The sequence below is a fragment of the Leuresthes tenuis genome, unplaced genomic scaffold, assembly GCF_036924035.1.
Source record: "Leuresthes tenuis unplaced genomic scaffold, fLeuTen1.0.hap1 SCAF_1, whole genome shotgun sequence".
Taxonomy (NCBI): Eukaryota; Metazoa; Chordata; class Actinopteri; order Atheriniformes; family Atherinopsidae; genus Leuresthes; species Leuresthes tenuis.
The window spans coordinates 36,519,325-36,543,316 of record NW_027325355.1 but is presented as its reverse complement, the minus strand read 5'-3'; the positions used below and the strand labels follow the sequence as shown (position 1 = coordinate 36,543,316).

The following is a 23,992-nucleotide window of genomic DNA, read 5'->3' as shown; positions in this document are numbered from 1 at the left end:
TTTATAATTTAGATGAAGTGTCAGGATCTCCACTGGAACAGAGACACAGATATAAAGGAAATCAATGGGCCCCTATTGAATGGGTTATAAATGACTTATAAATCATGATCAGAGATCAATACTGAGCCTCAGCTCTGGCTCTCTCATACATATACCGTTACTATTCGGAGCTCCACAGCGGTAGGTCAGAGAGGGTGGTCACCAGCTTGGAGGCCCCTGAACGCAGCACCATAAACCCATAAAGCAGCACTTAAAGTGTCGTAAAACTGGCTGACCTCTGTCCCCGCCGGACTCTGCTCAGAAACCTCCCAAATTAAGCTTTCAGTCATTTGTCACCGATTTCAGAAGGTAGAAAGTGAACATTTCAGCGGGAAAGCATCATACACGCACAATCTCTGGAATACGGTCCATGATTGACGAACCAACACCGAACCGCGGCCACGAACCGGGACACGGAGCAGCAGATCCGCTGCGGAACCCGAAGCGATGAAGGGCCAAAATACTGAGATTCAAATATTTCTGGTGCGTCAACTGTGCGCCGATCACACCGAACACGTCCCTGCTCAGCGATAACTCCCTGGCATTACCTGCGCGGGTGTGTGCGCGCGCGTGCTCCACGTATGTTGAGAAAAGCGTCTCTTTCTGCAGCAGGCGCGCTGTGCCTCACCTCTGCAGACAGAAGCTGGGTCGGAACCGGGATGGAGAGCTGCGGGTGTGATGTCTGCAGGCCGAAGATCTGCGCTTTGTACACACTTGCAGCTCAGGAGGACAGTTCGGCTCAGTCCGACACGGTTCCGATCCGGGTCCAGTAGCAGATCAGGCTCTGCAGAGTCCGCCGAAGTCCGAGAGGTCTGAGAGGTCTGCAGCTTAACGGAGATAAAAAGAAGAAACGCCCACAGAGAGGAGGACTCACTGAAAAACACGGAAAAATGCTGCAAGAGACGAGAATTCACGGCAAATTCTGTAAAGAAATCCACGAGTCAGCTCCTCAAAGTCACTAAAATACCTGATTTATCACAAAATAACACAGTCAGCAGCCAATAAATCATTCAAGAAAACATACAAGAAGGTGAAAATGATGTAGATAAAATGTACAAAAACTGTAGAATTATATCACATTTATTCATAAATATATACACACAAAATATTCTAAAAGCAGAGAGAAATTTACTAATTGAAACATTAATATTATTATTTTAAAACTGGGCCTGAAGCTTCAGGAGGATGAAAACAAATCAAACTAACGCAGAGGAATACTTCTTTTCTAGTTTATTCATTCAAAATATTTACAGTTTGATTTCAATTTAAAAAAAAGAATAAAATATGAAGAAAGATGTTTGTGTTCAATTTCAACAATAAAAATGTGTCAAAACTAAGAAGAAAAAACATTCAATCAGACCGACCTGAACCATGTTGATGCAGAAGAACATTACAAGACTATTGTTTAAGTTTTTAAGAAAATATTAATAAAAGATGAATAACATTACAGATAAGGCTGAATGTGTGTCTCATAGGAAACTAAAACACTGAAAATATCAGATCAATAAAGCTGAATCAGCTGGTTCCTGAACCTGAGCCAGACTCCATGCAGAAAACGGCTGATTTTACAGAAACACCTGCTTTTATGGCACCTGGAGGCCTTATCTGTCCTGTCCTTGGAAGGGTTTTGGAAGGTTTTCCAGATTCTTCAGACCAATCACAGTCTAATCTTGTGATCTTGGAGTTGACCAGCAGGGGGCAGCAGATTGAGGCTCAGCCGGTGGAAGAAACAGCTTCCTGACTCGGGTCAGAGGTCACAATGAGAGCACCAGCCTAATTGAGCTAAACACAGAGCTGGACCTGTTATAGCAGTACTCCTGAGGGTCGTCAGAACCAGTTCTGTCAGAAGGTCCAGAGTTACAGATGTTTCCAGCAGTGAGGACACACACAGCAGAGGTGGTAAAAAGCTAAATTTAATGAGTAAAATCTGTTAAAATGAGTCATTATTCAGAGTTATTACAGTCATTATTCAGAGTTATAGTGTATTCAAAAAGCTTCTTCTGGTAACAGTCCCGGATGTGTCGATGGCGCCATGACTCACATCATCTGTGACATCATCAGGCTCCACCCTCACAGCGTGGTGAAGTGGCTCAGAGCTTCTCTCAGCTTATCGGCGATCTGACCAATCAGACAGCAGAAAGGAGGTGATGTCACACGTCATCACACCCGGCCCCGCCCCTTCCCTTCCCCTCCTCACCTGCTGATAGAAGGTCACCTGTTGCTCCAGGTAACACTGCATCACACGGTTGTAGTCATAGATACGGTTGCTATGGAAATGGTTCATCTCAGCTGGAAAACCAAGATGCCTGGTTACCAATGTGGTACTGTCTGTAGTACTGTCTGTAGTACTGTCTGTAGTACTGTCTGTGGTACTGTCTGTGGTACTGTCTGAGGTACTGTCTGTAGTACTGTCTGTAGTACTGTCTGTAGTACTGTCTGTGGTACTATCTGTGGTACTATCTGTAGTACTGTCTGTGGTACTGTCTGAGGTACTGTCTGTAGTACTGTCTGTAGTACTGTCTGTAGTACTGTCTGTGGTACTATCTGTGGTACTATCTGTAGTACTGTCTGTAGTACTGTCTGTGGTACTATCTGAGGTACTGTCTGTAGTACTGTCTGTGGTACTGTCTGTGGTACTGTTTGTAGTACTGTCTGTAGTACTGTCTGTGGTACTGTCTGTGGTACTGTTTGTAGTACTGTCTGTGGTACTATCTGAGGTACTGTCTGTGATACTGTCTGTAGTACTGTTTGTAGTACTGTCTGTGGTACTATCTGAGGTACTGTCTGTGGTACTGTCTGTAGTACTGTTTGTAGTACTGTTTGTAGTACTGTCTGTGGTACTGTCTGAAGTATTATCTGTAGTATTGTCTGTGGTACTGTCTGTGGTACTGTCTGTGGTACTGTCTGAAGTATTATCTGTAGTACTGTCTGTAGTACTGTCTGTAGTACTGTCTGAAGTATTATCTGTAGTACTGCCTGTAGTACTGTCTGTGGTACTGTCTGAGGTACTGTCTGTAGTACTGTCTGTGGTACTGTCTGTAGTACTGTCTGTGGTACTGTCTGAAGTATTATCTGTAGTATTGTCTGTGGTACTGTCTGTGGTACTGTCTGAAGTATTATCTGTAGTACTGTCTGTAGTACTGTCTGTAGTACTGTCTGAAGTATTATCTGTAGTACTGCCTGTAGTACTGTCTGTGGTACTGTCTGAGGTACTGTCTGTAGTACTGTCTGTGGTACTGTCTGTAGTACTGTCTGTGGTACTGTCTGAAGTATTATCTGTAGTACTGTATGTAGTATTGTCTGTAGTACTGTCTGTGGTACTGTCTGTAGTATTATCTGTAGTACTGTCTGTAGTACTGTCTGTGATACTGTCTAAAGTACTGTCTGAAGTATTATCTGTAGTACTGTCTGTAGTACTGTCTGTAGTAATATCTGTAGCATGCTGCTCATGCCCTTCCTGTCGCTGCTGCTCAGTACTGTCTGTGGTACAGTGTGTAGTACTTTATGTAGTACAGTGTGTAGTACTTTATGTAGTACAGTGTGTAGTACCCTGCAGGGCGTAGCTCATGCTGCTCAACCGCTGGTTCATGCCCTTCCTGTCGCTGCTGCTCAGTACTGTCTGTGGTACTTTATGCAGTATAGTGTGTAGTACTTTATGTAGTACAGTGTGTAGTACTTTATGTAGTACAGTGTGTAATACTTTATGTAGTACAGTGTGTAGTACCCTGCAGGGCGTAGCTCATGCTGCTCAGCCGCTGGTTCATGCCCTTCCTGTCGCTGCTGCTCAGTACTGTCTGTAGTACTTTATGTAGTACAGTGTGTAGTACTTTATGTAGTACAGTGTGTAGTACTTTATGTAGTACAGTGTGCAGTACTTTATGTAGTACAGTGTGTAGTACTTTATGTAGTACAGTGTGCAGTACTTTATGTAGTACAGTGTGTAGTACAGTGTGTAGTACTGTCTGTAGTACAGTGTGTAGTACTTTATGTAGTACAGTGTGTAGTACCCTGCAGGGCGTAGCTCATGCTGCTCAGCCGCTGGTTCATGCCCTTCCTGTCGCTGCTGCTCAGTACTGTCTGTAGTACTTTATGTAGTACAGTGTGTAGTACTTTATGTAGTACAGTGTGCAGTACTTTATGTAGTACAGTGTGCAGTACTTTATGTAGTACAGTGTGTAGTACTTTATGTAGTACAGTGTGCAGTACTTTATGTAGTACAGTGTGTAGTACAGTGTGTAGTACTGTCTGTAGTACAGTGTGTAGTACTTTATGTAGTACAGTGTGTAGTACCCTGCAGGGCGTAGCTCATGCTGCTCAGCCGCTGGTTCATGCCCTTCCTGTCGCTGCTGCTCAGTACTGTCTGTAGTACTTTATGTAGTACAGTGTGTAGTACAGTGTGTAGTACTGTCTGTAGTACAGTGTGTAGTACGTTATGTAGTACAGTGTGTAGTACCCTGCAGGGCGTAGCTCATGCTGCTCAGCCGCTGGTTCATGCCCTTCCTGTCGCTGCTGCTCAGGACTGTCTGTGGTACTGTCTGTGGTACTGTCTGTAGTACTTTATGTAGTACAGTGTGTAGTACTTTATGTAGTACAGTGTGCAGTACTTTATGTAGTAAAGTGTGTAGTACTTTATGTAGTACAGTGTGTAGTACTTTATGTAGTACAGTGTGCAGTACTTTATGTAGTACAGTGTGTAGTACTTTATGTAGTACAGTGTGTAGTACAGTGTGTAGTACTGTCTGTAGTACAGTGTGTAGTACTTTATGTAGTACAGTGTGTAGTACCCTGCAGGGCGTAGCTCATGCTGCTCAGCCGCTGGTTCATGCCCTTCCTGTCGCTGCTGCTCAGTACTGTCTGTAGTACTTTATGTAGTACAGTGTGTAGTACAGTGTGTAGTACTGTCTGTAGTACAGTGTGTAGTACGTTATGTAGTACAGTGTGTAGTACTTTATGTAGTACAGTGTGCAGTACTTTATGTAGTACAGTGTGTAGTACTTTATGTAGTACAGTGTGTAGTACAGTGTGTAGTACTGTCTGTAGTACAGTGTGTAGTACGTTATGTAGTACAGTGTGTAGTACGTTATGTAGTACAGTGTGTAGTACCCTGCAGGGCGTAGCTCATGCTGCTCAGCCGCTGGTTCATGCCCTTCCTGTCGCTGCTGCTCAGGACTGTCTGTGGTACTGTCTGTGGTACTGTCTGTAGTACTTTATGTAGTACAGTGTGTAGTACTTTATGTAGTACAGTGTGTAGTACTTTCTGTAGTACAGTGTGTAGTACTTTATGTAGTACAGTGTGTAGTACTTTATGTAGTACAGTGTGTAGTACTTTATGTAGTACAGTGTGTAGTACTTTATGTAGTACAGTGTGTAGTACTTTATGTAGTACAGTGTGCAGTACCCTGCAGGGCGTAGCTCATGCTGCTCAGCCGCTGGTTCATGCCCTTCCTGTCGCTGCTGCTCAGTACTGTCTGTAGTACTGTCTGTAGTAATTTATGTAGTACTGTCTGTAGTACTTTATGTAGTACAGTGTGTAGTACTTTCTGTAGTATAGTGTGTAGTACTTTATGTAGTACAGTGTGTAGTACTTTATGTAGTACAGTGTGCAGTACCCTGCAGGGCGTAGCTCATGCTGCTCAACCGCTGGTTCATGCCCTTCCTGTCGCTGCTGCTCAGTACTGTCTGTAGTACTTTATGTAGTACAGTGTGTAGTACTTTATGTAGTACAGTGTGCAGTACCCTGCAGGGCGTAGCTCATGCTGCTCAGCCACTGGTTCATGCCCTTCCTGTCGCTGCTGCTCAGTACTGTCTGTAGTACTGTCTGTAGTACTTTATGTAGTACAGTGTGTAGTACTTCATGTAGTACAGTGTGTAGTACAGTGTGTAGTACTTCATGTAGTACAGTGTGTAGTACTTCATGTAGTACAGTGTGTAGTACTGTCTGTAGTACTGTCTGTAGTACTTTATGTAGTACAGTGTGTAGTACTTCATGTAGTATAGTGTGTAGTACCCTGCAGGGCGTAGCTCATGCTGCTCAGCCGCTGGTTCATGCCCTTCCTGTCGCTGCTGCTCAGTACTGTCTGTAGTACTTTATGCAGTATAGTGTGTAGTACTTTATGTAGTACAGTGTGCAGTACTTTATGTAGTACAGTGTGTAGTACTTTATGTAGTACAGTGTGTAGTACTTTCTGTAGTACAGTGTGTAGTACTTTATGTAGTACAGTGTGTAGTACTTTATGTAGTACAGTGTGTAGTACTTTATGTAGTACAGTGTGTAGTACTTCATTTAGTACAGTGTGTAGTACTTTATGTAGTACAGTGTGTAGTACTTTATGTAGTACAGTGTGTAGTACTTTCTGTAGTACAGTGTGTAGTACTTTATGTAGTACAGTGTGTAGTACTTTATGTAGTACAGTGTGTAGTACTTCATGTAGTACAGTGTGTAGTACTTTATGTAGTACAGTGTGTAGTACTTTATGTAGTACAGTGTGTAGTACTTCATTTAGTACAGTGTGCAGTACCCTGCAGGGCGTAGCTCATGCTGCTCAGCCACTGGTTCATGCCCTTCCTGTCGCTGCTGCTCAGTACTGTCTGTAGTACTGTCTGTAGTACTTTATGTAGTACAGTGTGTAGTACTTCATGTAGTACAGTGTGTAGTACAGTGTGTAGTACTTCATGTAGTACAGTGTGTAGTACTTCATGTAGTACAGTGTGTAGTACTGTCTGTAGTACTGTCTGTAGTACTTTATGTAGTACAGTGTGTAGTACTTCATGTAGTATAGTGTGTAGTACCCTGCAGGGCGTAGCTCATGCTGCTCAGCCGCTGGTTCATGCCCTTCCTGTCGCTGCTGCTCAGTACTGTCTGTAGTACTTTATGCAGTATAGTGTGTAGTACTTTATGTAGTACAGTGTGCAGTACTTTATGTAGTACAGTGTGTAGTACTTTATGTAGTACAGTGTGTAGTACTTTCTGTAGTACAGTGTGTAGTACTTTATGTAGTACAGTGTGTAGTACTTTATGTAGTACAGTGTGTAGTACTTTATGTAGTACAGTGTGTAGTACTTCATTTAGTACAGTGTGTAGTACTTTATGTAGTACAGTGTGTAGTACTTTATGTAGTACAGTGTGTAGTACTTTCTGTAGTACAGTGTGTAGTACTTTATGTAGTACAGTGTGTAGTACTTTATGTAGTACAGTGTGTAGTACTTCATGTAGTACAGTGTGTAGTACTTTATGTAGTACAGTGTGTAGTACTTTATGTAGTACAGTGTGTAGTACTTCATTTAGTACAGTGTGCAGTACCCTGCAGGGCGTAGCTCATGCTGCTCAGCCGCTGGTTCATGCCCTTCCTGTCGCTGCTGCTCAGTACTGTCTGTGGTACTGTCTGTAGTACTTTATGTAGTACAGTGTGTAGTACTTTATGTAGTACAGTGTGTAGTACTTCATGTAGTACAGTGTGTAGTACCCTGCAGGGCGTAGCTCATGCTGCTCAGCCGCTGGTTCATGCCCTTCCTGTCGCTGCTGCTCAGTCTTCCTGCTGAAACCAGCCGGTCGGCCTCCTTCACCTTTTCCACGGCTGCCTGAACACACACACACACGCAGGTGAGGCCACGCCCCCTTCTCACGCCCACCTGGGTGCAGCGCCTCCATTTGCGGTCTCTCTGCAGTACCTTGTGCACGGTGATGATTTCTGGGAAACATCCCAGCAGGCCCTTGTACTCGCTGTTGGTCTCCAGCAAGAAGTGGAGATCCTTCTGAGGCTGGAAGCAGCACACAGCGTGTGAACGAAACAGGAAACCATGGCAACGCTCACTAATCACTGTGCGTGAGTCACCTGCTGCGCCACGATCTGAGCGATGTCCTCGTAGGTTTTTCCAGCGGCCGTCAGGGCGTCTGTCAGCGTCTCCTCGCCTTCAAACACATCACCATCACACACACTCTGCTGCTGCATTCAGGGACACTCAGATATTTAAGCTTTCTAAAAGGGAAAGTGTTGGCCTCTGTATACAGTTTCCCAGAATGCATCACTTTGTCACTGCTGTGTGTCTGTCCTCACCTGGATACCTGCTGTTGGTAAAAACAGTCGACAGGTTCCTGAAGGCTCGGCCAATCCGCTCGTACTCTTTCGGCAGCGCTGGATAACGGAGTCAAACACAACATCCAGTGAGCTTTACGACACTTTGCTAACTTCACTCCCTCTGTGCTGCTTGTGGTTGTTTACCATCTTATTTTTGTGGTGGTTTTAATCTCTACAGCTGTTTTGGGACTCAGTTAAACTCTGTTATTAAGAGACTTTGGGAAGACTCTTTGTAGCTGTGTGTAAATGTAAAAGTACCGTATTTTCCGCACCATAAGGCACCTAAAAGCCATTTTGAACTTACTGCGGGGAGCTCCGAGCATTCATCGGGGCATTAAGCCCCCTCCGCATCACTCACCGCCGTGTTCACTTTAGCCGCGTTCACTCACCGCCACGTTCACTTTAGCCGCGTTCACTCACCGCCGTGTTCACTCACCGCCGCGTTCACTTTAGCCGCGTTCACTCACCGCCGCGTTCACTTTAGCCGCGTTCACTTTAGCCTCGTTCACTTTAGCCGCCTTCACTTTAGCCGCCTTCACTTTAGCCGCGTTCACTTTAGCCACGCCTCTTCGCTCTGTACATTGGAAATAAATGGCGACCGGCCACTTCCATCACCCGCTTTCTTCGGTGCGAATCCAGCGCCAGGCGGATCCCAGCCATTCACTCTGAATGGGGCGAAGACTGTATGGAGCTGGTATTCAGCGATTGAATCGTGTCATTGATGCTTCTGCCCATGTCCCAGTGAGAGCCTTCAGTCTGAGATGTGATGCAGACCGATGTGCAGTTTATGAGTTTATAAAGTGTAAAAACGACCGATGACGTTGTCCTTGACCGTCGGACCATTTCCCGCTGACACAGGAACGTAAAACATGGCAGCGATAAACCAATCAGAGAACATTGGGTAATACGTTCACCTTATGATCAGGTGAGCCTTATGATCAGGTGAGCCTTATATATGGGTTCAGTTCAGAAACGGACCCCATAACTGAGGCTGCGCCTTATAGTGCGGAAAATACGGTACTTTATTTCTACAGCACTTTACAACAATCCTTTCGGTGTACCAAAATGCTTTACAGCAGATAACAGATAAAGAAAAGAATAAGTAAAGAACAATTAAAAGCAATAACATACAACAAAATCCAATCAATAAAAGTTCCTGTGTTTCAGGGCGAGTTCAAACTCACGTCCAACGCAGCGCTTCCAGTGTGTTTGCCCAACGTTCAGCAGTTCCCTGACTCCGTCATCCATTGACTTTGTAAACCGACTGTGCTGCTCACACCTCTGTTCACTACACAGAAACACACAAATACACACTGTTTGTTTCTGAGCTCACCTGTTGTGACACCTGAAGTGTAGCTGTACCCTGATATCTCACCTACACTCTTTCTATCGCTGATCTTATGTGTCGATACCGCCCCGATACTTGACTCTAATCCCATGTTATTAAATCAACTCCCTGTCAGGCCCGCAGCCTGGAGTCTGATAGTTGAGCCCTGGGTAAAAACAGGTATTACATTCATAAAGGTGACTTACACCTGGGTGGCATCTAGCTCTGCTGCTTCAGGTTCAACAAGACTGAACATCATCGGACCCACTGTTTCATCTTTCTCCGCCCTCCTCTTCCCCGCCTTCCACTCCTGAAAGACCAAAACGTTGCCTCAGCCAATCAAGATCAAGAACACGATGATGTCAGGCCACCTGCAGGGGCGGGATCTAGCTACCCTCTCATCTTTGTAGGTCAGGAACAGTTGGAAGACTTCACTCTGGGAGATGATGGGGTGACGACACATCCGAGTCATCCAGCCTTGCAAACGCTCCATCCTCATCCTGATGAAGTCCTCCTCAAACCGACCTGAGAGCACAGGTAAGACCCAGACACAGGTGCAGCAGAGTCATACAGGCACAGGTGAGTCCTACAGACGCCACAGGCCTGCAAAGGGCGAGCCCAGCGGTTGGCTTCAGTGGGTGTTGTTACGGTAACTGCTTACCTGTCACCTGTTTATCAGGAAGTGAAGGGATGGGCAGCAAAGAGCCGAACTTCTCCAACAGACGTTCATACAGCCAATCAAAATGCTTGTATCGATGATTGACAGGTCTGTTGGTGGTCTTTTGGAAAGAATAATACTGTAAGTACTTCCGAGTGTTATTGATTTTTATTGAGAATTACTGAGTTTTGCTGAGTTTTACTGAGTATTACTGAATTTTGCTGAGTAGTACTGAGTATTACTGAGTTTTACTGAGTATTACTGAGTATTACTGAGTTTTACTGAGTAGTACTGAGTATTACTGAGTTTTACTGAGTAGTACTGAGTATTACTGAGTATTACTGAGTAGTACTGAGTAGTACTGAGTAGTACTGAGTTTTACTGAGTAGTACTGAGTAGTACTGAGTAGTACTGAGTTTTACTGAGTAGTACTGAGTTTTACTGAGTAGTACTGAGTAGTACTGAGTAGTACTGAGTATTACTGAGTTTTACTGAGTTTTACTGAGTAGTACTGAGTAGTACTGAGTATTACTGAGTTTTACTGAGTATTACTGAGTATTACTGAGTAGTACTGAGTATTACTGAGTTTTGCTGAGTATTACTGAGTATTACTGAGTAGTACTGAGTATTACTGAGTAGTACTGAGTAGTACTAAGTGAGACCAAGTCATTATTTTACAAGTCTCAAGTCTCTCTTACTCAAGTCATAAGTCAAGACTGAAAAGTCCAAGTCCTTAACACTGATTTTCAAGTCACAGCCATTGCTGGCATTGGCTTTGAAGTTGGTTCTTGGTCTGCACACAGAGCCAAACACCCAATTTAAATTTAATTTAAATTAAATTTAATTTGAATCACAGATCATAACATGCATGTCTTCGGCGTGCAATATATTTGTAACATTAAGTTACTGTCAGCAGTGTTACAGCTGGTGTTTAATCAGTATTAAACACCATCAGCGACAGCCCGAGGGACACTTTAGGGGCGAATGACATCAGGGTTGGTTCTTATGTTCTTGCTGTAGCTTTTGCAGACTTTTGTTGGTTAAAAGGCATGTTTCTGTGTACTGGTTGGAACAGAGTCTGTGCAACTCAGAAAATCAACGTGCGCTATGTGGTGGGCTCAATAGATTGCTGTGTGCACCAATGCTGAAGTCCCTCATTAAGCTGGCATTAGCTTTCAGACTTTGATCATATTCTGTAGGATCAAGTACTTCCAGGTCAAAAGGCTGAAGTCAAAGTAAAGTCATTTCAGTGAAAGTTAAAGTCGAGTTTCAAGTCTTTTATCATTTTGTCAAGTCTGAAGTCATTAAATTCATGACTCGAGTCCACATCCCTGCTTAGTACTGCTGAGTTCTACTGAGTTCTGCTATTACTGAGTTCTGCTATTACTGAGTTCTGCTATTACTGAGTTCTGCTATTACTGAGTACTGCTATTACTGAGTTCTGCTATTACGGAGTACTGCTATTACTGAGTACTGCTATTACTGAGTTCTGCTATTACTGAGTTCTGCTATTACTGAGTTCTGCTATTACTGAGTACTGCTATTACTGAGTTCTGCTATTACTGAGTTCTGCTATTACTGAGTACTGCTATTACTGAGTTCTGCTATTACTGAGTACTGCTATTACTGAGTACTGCTATTACTGAGTACTGCTATTACTGAGTACTGCTATTACTGAGTACTGCTATTACTGAGTTCTGCTATTACTGAGTACTGCTATTACTGAGTACTGCTATTACTGAGTACTGCTATTACTGAGTACTGCTATTACTGAGTACTGCTATTACTGAGTTCTGCTATTACTGAGTACTGCTATTACGGAGTACTGCTATTACGGAGTACTGCTATTACTGAGTACTGCTATTACTGAGTACTGCTATTACTGAGTACTGCTATTACTGAGTACTGCTATTACTGAGTACTGCTATTACTGAGTTCTGCTATTACTGAGTACTGCTATTACTGAGTACTGCTATTACTGAGTACTGCTATTACTGAGTACTGCTATTACTGAGTACTGCTATTACTGAGTTCTGCTATTACTGAGTACTGCTATTACTGAGTTCTGCTATTACTGAGTACTGCTATTACTGAGTACTGCTATTACTGAGTACTGCTATTACGGAGTACTGCTATTACTGAGTACTGCTATTACTGAGTACTGCTATTACTGAGTACTGCTATTACTGAGTACTGCTATTACTGAGTACTGCTATTACTGAGTACTGCTATTACTGAGTTCTGCTATTACTGAGTTCTGCTATTACTGAGTACTGCTATTACTGAGTACTGCTATTACTGAGTACTGCTATTACTGAGTTCTGCTATTACTGAGTACTGCTATTACTGAGTACTGCTATTACTGAGTACTGCTATTACTGAGTTCTGCTATTACTGAGTACTGCTATTACTGAGTTCTGCTATTACTGAGTACTGCTATTACTGAGTACTGCTATTACTGAGTACTGCTATTACGGAGTACTGCTATTACTGAGTACTGCTATTACTGAGTACTGCTATTACTGAGTACTGCTATTACTGAGTACTGCTATTACTGAGTACTGCTATTACTGAGTACTGCTATTACTGAGTTCTGCTATTACTGAGTTCTGCTATTACTGAGTACTGCTATTACTGAGTACTGCTATTACTGAGTTCTGCTATTACTGAGTACTGCTATTACTGAGTACTGCTATTACTGAGTACTGCTATTACTGAGTTCTGCTATTACTGAGTACTGCTATTACTGAGTACTGCTATTACTGAGTTCTGCTATTACTGAGTTATGCTATTACTGAGTTCTGCTATTACTGAGTACTGCTATTACTGAGTTCTGCTATTACTGAGTACTGCTATTACTGAGTACTGCTATTACTGAGTACTGCTATTACTGAGTACTGCTATTACTGAGTTCTGCTATTACTGAGTACTGCTATTACTGAGTACTGCTATTACTGAGTACTGCTATTACTGAGTACTGCTATTACTGAGTACTGCTATTACTGAGTACTGCTATTACTGAGTACTGCTATTACTGAGTACTACTCACGTTTGGTATGATCTGGTACTCAATGAAGCTCTTCAGGCCGTATAGTTTGGACTCTTTCTTTGGATCAGCGATCAAGCATTCCAGAGAAGATGTCGGATACAGCCAGACTGGACCCACCTCTCCCACCTGATTGGACAAGGAACAGAACCAATGAGAGTGCAGCAATGGGCAGGTCAGGAACAATGATTGGTCAGCCTGAGGACTCACGTAGACAGGAAGTCTGTCTCTGCTGTTTGCAGGTAGTTTGGCCAACAGGAAGACTTCTGGACTCGGGCCTTTGGAGAACGGGAACCTGAGGAGACACCAGAATATGGACTTTACTGGACTCTACAGCAGTGTTTCTCAATCCTGGTCCTCAAGGCACCCCGCCCTGCATGTTTTCCATGTTTCCCTGCTCCTGCACACCTGATTCAAATGAATGGGTCGTCCTCATTCATTTGGGCTGAGGACGACCCATTCATTTGGGCTGAGGACGACCCATTCATTTGGGCTGAGGGAGACCCATTCATTTGGGCTGAGGACGACCCATTCATTTGGGCTGAGGAAGACCCATTCATTTGGGCTGAGGACGACCCATTCATTTGGGCTGAGGACGACCCATTCATTTGGGCTGAGGAAGACCCATTCATTTGGGCTGAGGACGACCCATTCATTTGGGCTGAGGACGACCCATTCATTTGGGCTGAGGACGACCCATTCATTTGGGCTGAGGGAGACCCATTCATTTGGGCTGAGGGAGACCCATTCATTTGGGCTGAGGGAGACCCATTCATTTGGGCTGAGGACGACCCATTCATTTGGGCTGAGGACGACCCATTCATTTGGGCTGAGGACGACCCATTCATTTGGGCTGAGGACGACCCATTCATTTGGGCTGAGGACGACCCATTCATTTGGGCTGAGGGAGACCCATTCATTTGGGCTGAGGGAGACCCATTCATTTGGGCTGAGGGAGACCCATTCATTTGGGCTGAGGACGACCCATTCATTTGGGCTGAGGACGACCCATTCATTTGGACTGAGGACGACCCATTCATTTGGGCTGAGGACGACCCATTCATTTGGGCTGAGGAAGACCCATTCATTTGGGCTGAGGAAGACCCATTCATTTGGACTGAGGACGACCCATTCATTTGGGCTGAGGACGACCCATTCATTTGGGCTGAGGGAGACCCATTCATTTGGGCTGAGGGAGACCCATTCATTTGGGCTGAGGACGACCCATTCATTTGGGCTGAGGACGACCCATTCATTTGGGCTGAGGACGACCCATTCATTTGGGCTGAGGAAGACCCATTAATCTGGGCTGAGGACGACCCATTCATTTGGGCTGAGGACGACCCATTCATTTGGGCTGAGGACGACCCATTCATTTGGGCTGAGGAAGACCCATTCATTTGGGCTGAGGACGACCCATTCATTTGGGCTGAGGGAGACCCATTCATTTGGGCTGAGGACGACCCATTCATTTGGGCTGAGGACGACCCATTCATTTGAATCAGGTGTGCAGGAGCAGTGGAGTCCTTGAGGACCAGGACTGACAGACACCTCCTCCTAGGAGACTCCAGTAGACTCTGACACCACCTACTGGACTCCACCGGTTTCGTGTGCATTTAGAAAATGTGATTACTTGTTGAGGGAGATCTTGACGGAGGGTCCATGCATACTCCGTCCTGAAGCCCCGCTCTCCTCCTCCACCTGGCCGTTGCCATGGTAACTGCTAATGGATTGGTCATCCCAGTCATCATCCCACTCCCCGTCATCGTCGTCGACAGCTTCTGGAGACACTGTTATATTTTACAACCATTTCCCCACAGAGACCAGCCAATCAGCTTTGAACAAACCTTCAGGCGCCATCTCACCGTTTCACATTTTGAACGCCTCAGATAAAACTCAGGTTCAATTAAACTGCTGCGAGTAATAAAAGAAACTGTAGCCCCGTGGCTTCATTCACATGCAGATTAAAAAGCTTGTGTTGGTAATAAATAAGAGTTCACGAAGTGTAAATATGTTTGGAAAAGACAGCAGTTAAAAGTCGGATAACAGGATGGTGTAAGTTTTAAAATCCATTCATATCCGGTTGTCGGCACAAAAGACAGGAGACCACTTTGTTTGTGGGGCAGAGAAGCTCTCTTTATCATCCCATCTTAGTATGTTTATGGGCTCAGCCAATCCCGTCCTCACCTGTTCAAGGTGGGAGGGGCTTTAACGCAGCCGGTTAGTGACAGCAGAGGCTGCTTCATCAGCCTCCCAGCTGGATAGTGTAAAGTAAAATACTCCCAAGATGGACGGAGACTCGTCCCGTGGTTTATGTGTGAGAACTCTGAGAAGCTGCCAGAGGACGTGTGCCATCAGTGAGGACTGGCAGAGCCCTGGACCTTTGGACCGGACCATTGGACCGGACCATACCATTGGACCGGACCATTGGACCGGACCATACCATTGGACCGGACCATTGGACCGGACCTTTGGACCGGACCATTGGACCGAACCATTGGACCGGACCATTGGACCGGACCTTTGGACCAGACCTTTGGACCGAACCATTGGACCGGACCTTTGGACCGAACCATTGGACCGGACCTTTGGACCGAACCATTGGACCGGACCATTGGAGGGAGACCTTTTGTCCTTTTTGCACCTTTTGTCCCTTTTTCCATGTTTATCTCTGACTGCTGATAGACTCGTGAGTGCACGAGTAACACTGTGCACGTGCACGAGTAACACTGTGCACGTGCACGAGTAACACTGTGCACGTGCACGAGTAACACTGTGCACGTGCACGAGTAACACTGTGCACGTGCACGAGTAACACTGTGCACGTGCACGTGCCTTTTGTTTATGCTGGTTGAAACCCAGTGAAGGGGCCATTCGTTTTGTTGTTTCAGCCAAATCCTGTGTTGTACTTACAAGGCTGATAAAGGTTATTTTATATCACATTTATCACAGGTAGCGCATCTCCAGTCCCACTGTATATATTATAATATATTGTATAATATTTCCTAGCTCCATGGGTTAGCAGGCATTCGTTACCTTGTTGTGAAGCTGTATATCCTCGACTGTCCCACCCCCCGGTGCTGTTGACACCCCCCGACGGCGGGTCTCCACGTCCACCAATCTGAAACAGAACAGCATTACATGAGGAGACGGTCTCCTGTCTCTGTGGCTGTTTTCTAGCTTTGCGGTTCTATCAATAAAGCCTGGATTTGTATTCTGTGACCTTGTCCTGCTCACCTGTAAATATCCCTCAGGTACCAGCCCGGTTTGCCCGCTGGAGTTCTGGGCTGCGATCCAGCCTCCGCCCACAGCCTGTACAGCAGACACATGTCAGTCCTGGGGGTGTTCCTGGGGTATTCCTACTGTGTTCCTGGGGTATTCCTACTGTGTTCCTGGAGTATTCCTACTGTGTTCCTGGGGTATTCCTACTGTGTACCTGGAGTATTCCTACTGTGTTCCTGGAGTATTCCTACTGTGTTCCTGGAGTATTCCTACTGTGTTCCTGGAGTATTCCTACTGTGTTCCTGGGGTATTCCTACTGTGTTCCTGGGGTATTCCTACTGTGTTCCTGGGGTATTCCTACTGTGTTCCTGGGGTATTCCTACTGTGTTCCTGGAGTATTCCTACTGTGTTCCTGGAGTATTCCTACTGTGTTCCTGGGGTATTCCTACTGTGTTCCTGGAGTATTCCTACTGTGTTCCTGGAGTATTCCTACTGTGTTCCTGGAGTATTCCTACTGTGTTCCTGGAGTATTCCTACTGTGTTCCTGGGGTATTCCTACTGTGTTCCTGGAGTATTCCTACTGTGTTCCTGGGGTATTCCTACTGTGTTCCTGGAGTATTCCTACTGTGTTCCTGGAGTATTCCTACTGTGTTCCTGGAGTATTCCTACTGTGTTCCTGGAGTATTCCTACTGTGTTCCTGGGGTATTCCTACTGTGTTCCTGGAGTATTCCTACTGTGTACCTGGGGTATTCCTACTGTGTTCCTGGAGTATTCCTACTGTGTTCCTGGAGTATTCCTACTGTGTTCCTGGAGTATTCCTACTGTGTTCCTGGAGTATTCCTACTGTGTTCCTGGAGTATTCCTACTGTGTTCCTGGAGTATTCCTACTGTGTTCCTGGAGTATTCCTACTGTGTTCCTGGGGTATTCCTACTGTGTTCCTGGGGTATTCCTACTGTGTTCCTGGGGTATTCCTACTGTGTTCCTGGGGTATTCCTACTGTGTTCCTGGAGTATTCCTACTGTGTTCCTGGGGTATTCCTACTGTGTTCCTGGAGTATTCCTACTGTGTACCTGGAGTATTCCTACTGTGTACCTGGAGTATTCCTACTGTGTTCCTGGAGTATTCCTACTGTGTTCCTGGAGTATTCCTACTGTGTTCCTGGAGTATTCCTACTGTGTTCCTGGGGTATTCCTACTGTGTTCCTGGGGTATTCCTACTGTGTTCCTGGAGTATTCCTACTGTGTTCCTGGGGTATTCCTACTGTGTTCCTGGAGTATTCCTACTGTGTTCCTGGGGTATTCCTACTGTGTTCCTGGGGTATTCCTACTGTGTTCCTGGAGTACTCCTACTGTGTTCCTGGAGTATTCCTACTGTGTTCCTGGAGTACTCCTACTGTGTTCCTGGAGTACTCCTACTGTGTTCCTGGGGTATTCTTACTGTGTTCCTGGGGTATTCCTACTGTGTTCCTGGGGTATTCCTACTGTGTACCTGGAGTATTCCTACTGTGTTCCTGGAGTATTCCTACTGTGTTCCTGGAGTATTCCTACTGTGTACCTGGGGTATTCCTACTGTGTTCCTGGAGTATTCCTACTGTGTTCCTGGGGTATTCCTACTGTGTTCCTGGGGTATTCCTACTGTGTTCCTGGAGTATTCCTACTGTGTTCCTGGAGTATTCCTACTGTGTTCCTGGAGTATTCCTACTGTGTTCCTGGAGTATTCCTACTGTGTTCCTGGAGTATTCCTACTGTGTTCCTGGAGTATTCCTACTGTGTTCCTGGGGTATTCCTACTGTGTTCCTGGAGTATTCCTACTGTGTACCTGGGGTATTCCTACTGTGTTCCTGGAGTATTCCTACTGTGTTCCTGGGGTATTCCTACTGTGTTCCTGGGGTATTCCTACTGTGTACCTGGGGTATTCCTACTGTGTTCCTGGGGTATTCCTACTGTGTTCCTGGAGTATTCCTACTGTGTTCCTGGAGTATTCCTACTGTGTTCCTGGAGTATTCCTACTGTGTTCCTGGAGTATTCCTACTGTGTTCCTGGAGTATTCCTACTGTGTTCCTGGAGTATTCCTACTGTGTACCTGGAGTATTCCTACTGTGTTCCTGGAGTATTCCTACTGTGTAACTGGAGTATTCCTACTGTGTACCTGGAGTATTCCTACTGTGTTCCTGGGGTATTCCTACTGTGTTCCTGGGGTATTCCTACTGTGTTCCTGGGGTATTCCTACTGTGTTCCTGGAGTATTCCTACTGCGTTCCTGGAGTATTCCTACTGTGTTCCTGGAGTATTCCTACTGTGTTCCTGGAGTATTCCTACTGTGTACCTGGAGTATTCCTACTGTGTTCCTGGAGTATTCCTACTGTGTAACTGGAGTATTCCTACTGTGTACCTGGAGTATTCCTACTGTGTTCCTGGGGTATTCCTACTGTGTTCCTGGGGTATTCCTACTGTGTTCCTGGGGTATTCCTACTGTGTTCCTGGAGTATTCCTACTGCGTTCCTGGGGTATTCCTACTGTGTTCCTGGGGTATTCCTACAGTATAAACTGCACATACCTGGTCGATCACTGTCACGGTCTCCCCCTGGCGTACTGAAAGCTCGTCGTTTCCTGGTTCGGCTGTGAAGTCGTACAGAACCTGAGCCTGAAACACACAAACAGACCCGTTATCCTCTGTTTCAGAGTCACTCATCAGCTGGATAAGGGTCACTGCTGGCTGTCACTGAGGGTCTTCCTGACAGGAAGCGTCTGTTTGTCAGTGAGACCGCCATCTTCCTGTCCACACAGCATTCATATTTTCACCCTGTGCTCACACCAGACTCCATACAAGTTTTACACCATTCTGCTTGTGTTTGTTGTGAAACAAAATTCTGCTTTGGTTCTCAAAATTCAACCTCCAACATGACATTTAACCACATCTTTGCTTTCCTGACCCTCACCGAGGAGGGGAGCAAACAGTGAACTGATATAAACGGAGAAGAGCTACTAAAATACAGTGATTCATGTTAAAGCTGATTCAGGCTCCTCCCTGAGGGAAAATAAAACCTGAAGCTTGGGGTCTTGGGATGAGGCCAACAGTAGATGGATCAGCTGAAGGTCCAGATGCATCTCTCAGGTCCTGTCAGGTCACAGCTGGATTTTTTCCTCTTTCTTAAGGACATCACTTTCAGATCCTGTTCATCTGCTGGAGATAGTTTTTTAGGCCTGACACTTCTTCTTTTGTCCTCCACTTGTCCAGTTTCCTCAAATGTTTTAAGGACACACTGCACACCATGCTGAGATATGCCAAGTTTTCAGCTAATAGCTCTTTGGGAATCACCTTGTTGCTGCAGAAATCCTATTTTCTGTCTGTCAAACTGTGTTTTCTTTGCTGTTTTTCATAGATGCAGCTATCTGGAGGAAAGGCTGGAAGAAATGAGGACTGGATCGGGACTCTGGGTCAGAACCCTGGCCTCACAGCCTCAGGCTGGATGAATGTTTCCAGGTAAATACCTACGTCATCACAGCACACCTGTTTCCTATGTGCAAAGTTCGGTTTGAATATTGTCTGACAGAAACTTACAAGCGCCACCTGTTACCTGCTGTAACCTAATCTGATTCGGTTTCTGGTGCTAGAACCGAGTCGGTCCTGTTGTAGGTGACAAACACGGTGATGAACACACGCAGCCCTTCCTTCACCTGTCCCTTTGTTTTTACACCTGCCTCACGCGCAGCTGCTCCTCTGTGAGACACCTGCACCTCATCTTTGTGCCCACGACCCATAAATTCTCACTTTTCTCTGCGGAGTCCCTGCAGGAACCGAGACTCCACGCGCGCCGCCAGAGACCGCGGCAGATGACGCGTTCCCGCCATCAGGGACAGGTGAGTTCTTACCTTAGCCATGCTGACGTCACAGCAGAAGGTTCTGATCTTCGGTTCCGATCAGAGCTTCATCCCGTCGCCTCACGGCACAGCCTGCGACAGCTATGTCAATAAACAAGGTACGCGCATGGCACTTCCGGTCATCCTTTTACAATAAGAGCCTGGCACAGTCCCGTTACTGAACGTGCTGTTTACCTTCTTTGTCCTTATGTTTACGGAACCGAACATGAACAGGAATGTGCTGTGATGTCAGAGATACTGGCTGTGACGCAGATTCCACCTCAGGGTGTCAGGTCGTTTTAGAAGCGCTGCAAATTAAAGTTTTATTCTGAAGGCACACTTCCTGTGTCCTCTGACGTAACAAAAAAGCTTGACGGAGTGAACTCACACCCGGAAACGCGGGTTAGTGTTCAGTTGACTGGGCGTGTCCTGGAAAGTGTCCTGTTACATGTGGAGATGCACTGTAAAAAACACTTAAAATACTACTGTGGGCTGTAAAAATATCAATTTGAAATAATGATAATAACAATAAAACAATCTTTCTGTACACCGTAAAAAATAAAGACAAATACCACAACACTCTGTAAAATAATATCACAAATATTACTGTACACTGTGAAAAATGACTGAAAATATTACTATACACTGTGAAAAATGACAGTGAAAATATTACTGTACACTGTGAAAATAGCATAAAAATGATGTCTGTACACTGTTAAATAATCAGTTAAATCTTCCAATGTCCATATCAAAAACACTACTTTAGAGGCAGAGACTCATCCCCGACCTAGAGGGAGCACTCCACCTTTATCCGGTTCAGAACCGTGACCTCAGATCTGGAAGAGATGACTTTTATCCCGGCCACTTCACACTCAGCTGAACTGAAGGTCATGGCTTGAGGAATCCAACAGAACCACATCATCCGTAGAAACTGTAACCCTGAGGTTCCCAAACCAGGCGCCCTCCTCTCCCTGATTACACCTCCAGATCCTGTCCCTAAAAACCAGAAACAGGACCGGGGAACAGGGGCAGCCCTGCTGGAGTCCAACCGTAAACCAGAACCACTTTGGAGCAAGAATGTGGACTGAATAGCCTGCAAGAATGACTCTGGTACCCATACTCCTGCAGTACCCTCCACAGACTCCCTTTGGGGTCATCAGCCTTCTCCAGGTCCACTGTTCCACGACCTGGGAGGAAACCACACTGCTTCTCCTCGAGGTTCATCAGTCGGTTGGAGTCTCCTCTCCAACACTCCAGAGTAAACCTTCCTGGGGAGGCTGAGCAGTTGATGCCCTGTAGGTGGAACACACTCTCCAGAGTGGGAACCACAACCCCAGGCTGCATCTCCACAGGTGTTCACCCAGACTTCCTTTCAAAACTGAAGAAGTGTATCAGTTCTACTATATACTGTAAGAAAATACTAGTATACACTGTAAAAAGATTACTACTGTGCACTGTGAAAATATCATATGATGTAATTACGGTGTTGTTGAGTATCAGGAAACTATCTTTACTGGTATGATATTATCTGCTATACTGTTCACTGTTGAATTACTAATGGGAAAAAACATTCTACGGAAACTGCTTTGGTAAGACTCCATAACGACATCCAGATGGCCTCTGAAGCTGCTCCCTGCTAGCACTCCTCGACCTTAGTCACAATACCCTGATAAATAGGCTATGTGGGTGGGTGGAGGAGCCTTAGACTGGTTCAGGTCTTACTTTATGGACAGAAGTTTTACTGTCTCTCAGGAACTTTCTCTCCGATCCCTCACCCCTGACTTGTGGTGTTCCTCTAGGATCAGTGCTGGGGCCGTTACTATTCACTCTGTATATGCTACCTTAGGGACATCTCATACGCAGTTTTAATATCACATATCCCCTCTATGCCGACGACATTCAGCTCCTCTTCTCATTTAGGAATACTGAGACGTGTAATCTTACTAGACTTTTAAATTGTGTTACAGCAATAAAGCACTGGATGGCTGATAACTTCCTCCAGTTAAGTCCTGATAAGACACATTCTAATAGCTCTAATAGCTCCCAAAGAGCTCATAGCTCCTGATGTGCACGGCGAAACGTGGCTTGGTGGAAGCTAGGACCCGGATGCAGATATTTCCAAAGAACACACAGGATTTATTCTAAAACACAACAAAAAGTGTGGCGGAAACTAAAGCCTGTAGAAACCTGTGGAAACCTGTACAAACCTGTAGAAACCTGTGGAAACCTGTACAAACCTGTACAAACCTGTACAAACCTGTAGAAACCTGTGGAAACCTGTACAAACCTGTACAAACCTGTAGAAACCTGTAGAAACCTGTGGAAACCTGTACAAACCTGTAAAAACCTGTGGAAACCTGTACAAACCTGTAAAAACCTGTGGAAACCTGTACAAACCTGTAAAAACCTGTACAAACCTGTACAAACCTGTAGAAACCTGTGGAAACCTGTACAAACCTGTACAAACCTGTAGAAACCTGTGGAAACCTGTACAAACCTGTACAAACCTGTAGAAACCTGTGGAAACATGTAGAAACCTGTACAAACCTGTACAAACCTGTAGAAACCTGTGGAAACCTGTGGAAACCTGTGGAAACCTGTAGAAACCTGTAGAAACCTGTAGAAACCTGTAGAAACCTGTACAAACCTGTACAAACCTGTGGAAACCTGTGGAAACCTGTGGAAACCTGTAGAAACCTGTACAAACCTGTGGAAACCTGTACAAACCTGTAGAAACCTGTAGAAACCTGTAGAAACCTGTAGAAACCTGTGGAAACCTGTGGAAACCTGTGGAAACCTGTAGAAACCTGTACAAACCTGTGGAAACCTGTACAAACCTGTGGAAACCTGTACAAACCTGTAGAAACCTGTAGAAACCTGTAGAAACCTGTGGAAACCTGTGGAAACCTGTGGAAACCTGTACAAACCTGTGGAAACCTGTAGAAACCTGTAGAAACCTGTAGAAACCTGTAGAAACCTGTGGAAACCTGTGGAAACCTGTACAAACCTGTACAAACCTGTGGAAACCTGTACAAACCTGTACAAACCTGTAGAAACCTGTGGAAACCTGTAGAAACCTGTACAAACCTGTGGAAACCTGTACAAACCTGTAGAAACCTGTAGAAACCTGTAGAAACCTGTGGAAACCTGTGGAAACCTGTACAAACCTGTACAAACCTGTGGAAACCTGTAGAAACCTGTAGAAACCTGTGGAAACCTGTGGAAACCTGTACAAACCTGTACAAACCTGTGGAAACCTGTACAAACCTGTAGAAACCTGTGGAAACCTGTGGAAACCTGTACAAACCTGTACAAACCTGTGGAAACCTGTAGAAACCTGTAGAAACCTGTGGAAACCTGTGGAAACCTGTACAAACCTGTACAAACCTGTGGAAACCTGTAGAAACCTGTAAAAACCTGTGGAAACCTGTGGAAACCTGTACAAACCTGTAGAAACCTGTACAAACCTGTAGAAACCTGTACAAACCTGTAGAAACCTGTGGAAACCTGTAGAAACCTGTACAAACCTGTGGAAACCTGTAGAAACCTGTAGGAACCTGTAGAAACCTGTAAAAACCTGTAGAAACCTGTGGAAACCTGTGGAAACCTGTAGAAACCTGTGGAAACCTGTGGAAACCTGTGGAAACCTGTAGAAACCTGTACAAACCTGTGGAAACCTGTACAAACCTGTAGAAACCTGTAGAAACCTGTAGAAACCTGTGGAAACCTGTACAAACCTGTAGAAACCTGTACAAACCTGTGGA

At 45.1% G+C, this 23,992-nt stretch overlaps 2 protein-coding genes across 4 annotated transcripts; both read right to left on the bottom strand.

The window, feature by feature from the left end:
* Positions 1-1,343: 1,343 nt before the first annotated feature.
* Positions 1,344-20,333, bottom strand: LOC140289088 (sorting nexin-9-like). 3 transcript variants are annotated; one of them, XM_072379240.1, is made up of 17 exons: positions 20,241-20,333; positions 18,925-19,011; positions 16,383-16,457; positions 16,182-16,266; positions 14,779-14,935; positions 13,356-13,440; positions 13,149-13,274; positions 10,103-10,220; positions 9,836-9,966; positions 9,648-9,751; positions 9,299-9,402; positions 8,094-8,171; positions 7,872-7,948; positions 7,708-7,797; positions 7,503-7,617; positions 2,237-2,328; positions 1,344-2,157 (listed from the first exon to the last, which is right to left on the bottom strand). In XM_072379240.1, the coding sequence occupies exons 1-17, from the start codon at positions 20,247-20,249 to the stop codon at positions 2,110-2,112; spliced, it is 1,581 nt and encodes a 526-aa protein (XP_072235341.1). In that variant the 5' UTR covers positions 20,250-20,333; the 3' UTR covers positions 1,344-2,109. The 3 variants fall into 3 exon arrangements, with proteins under 3 accessions (XP_072235341.1, XP_072235339.1, XP_072235340.1); XM_072379238.1 differs by lacking the exons at positions 1,344-2,157; positions 2,237-2,328 and having other exon boundaries at positions 7,465-7,617; positions 14,779-14,926; XM_072379239.1 differs by lacking the exons at positions 1,344-2,157; positions 2,237-2,328 and having other exon boundaries at positions 7,465-7,617; positions 14,779-14,923.
* LOC140295967 (uncharacterized) lies at positions 2,345-5,477 on the bottom strand (the record flags this gene model as incomplete). Its single annotated transcript, XM_072379693.1, has 9 exons — positions 5,438-5,477; positions 5,143-5,244; positions 4,824-4,901; positions 4,493-4,594; positions 4,330-4,407; positions 4,047-4,124; positions 3,764-3,841; positions 3,589-3,666; positions 2,345-3,519 (listed from the first exon to the last, which is right to left on the bottom strand). Coding segments are annotated over exons 1-9 (1,809 nt in total), but the record flags the coding sequence as incomplete, so codon positions are not given.
* Positions 20,334-23,992: the final 3,659 nt, after the last annotated feature.

Excerpts from the sequence above, each read along its gene's own strand:
- LOC140289088 (XM_072379240.1), bottom strand. Across the intron at positions 9,403-9,647 it reads GAGCTAGATGCCACCCAGGT|TGAACAGAGGTGTGAGCAGC; the intron begins GTAAGTCACCTT and ends GTTTCTGTGTAG. Across the intron at positions 7,949-8,093 it reads TACCAACAGCAGGTATCCAG|GCGAGGAGACGCTGACAGAC; the intron begins GTGAGGACAGAC and ends ATGTGTTTGAAG.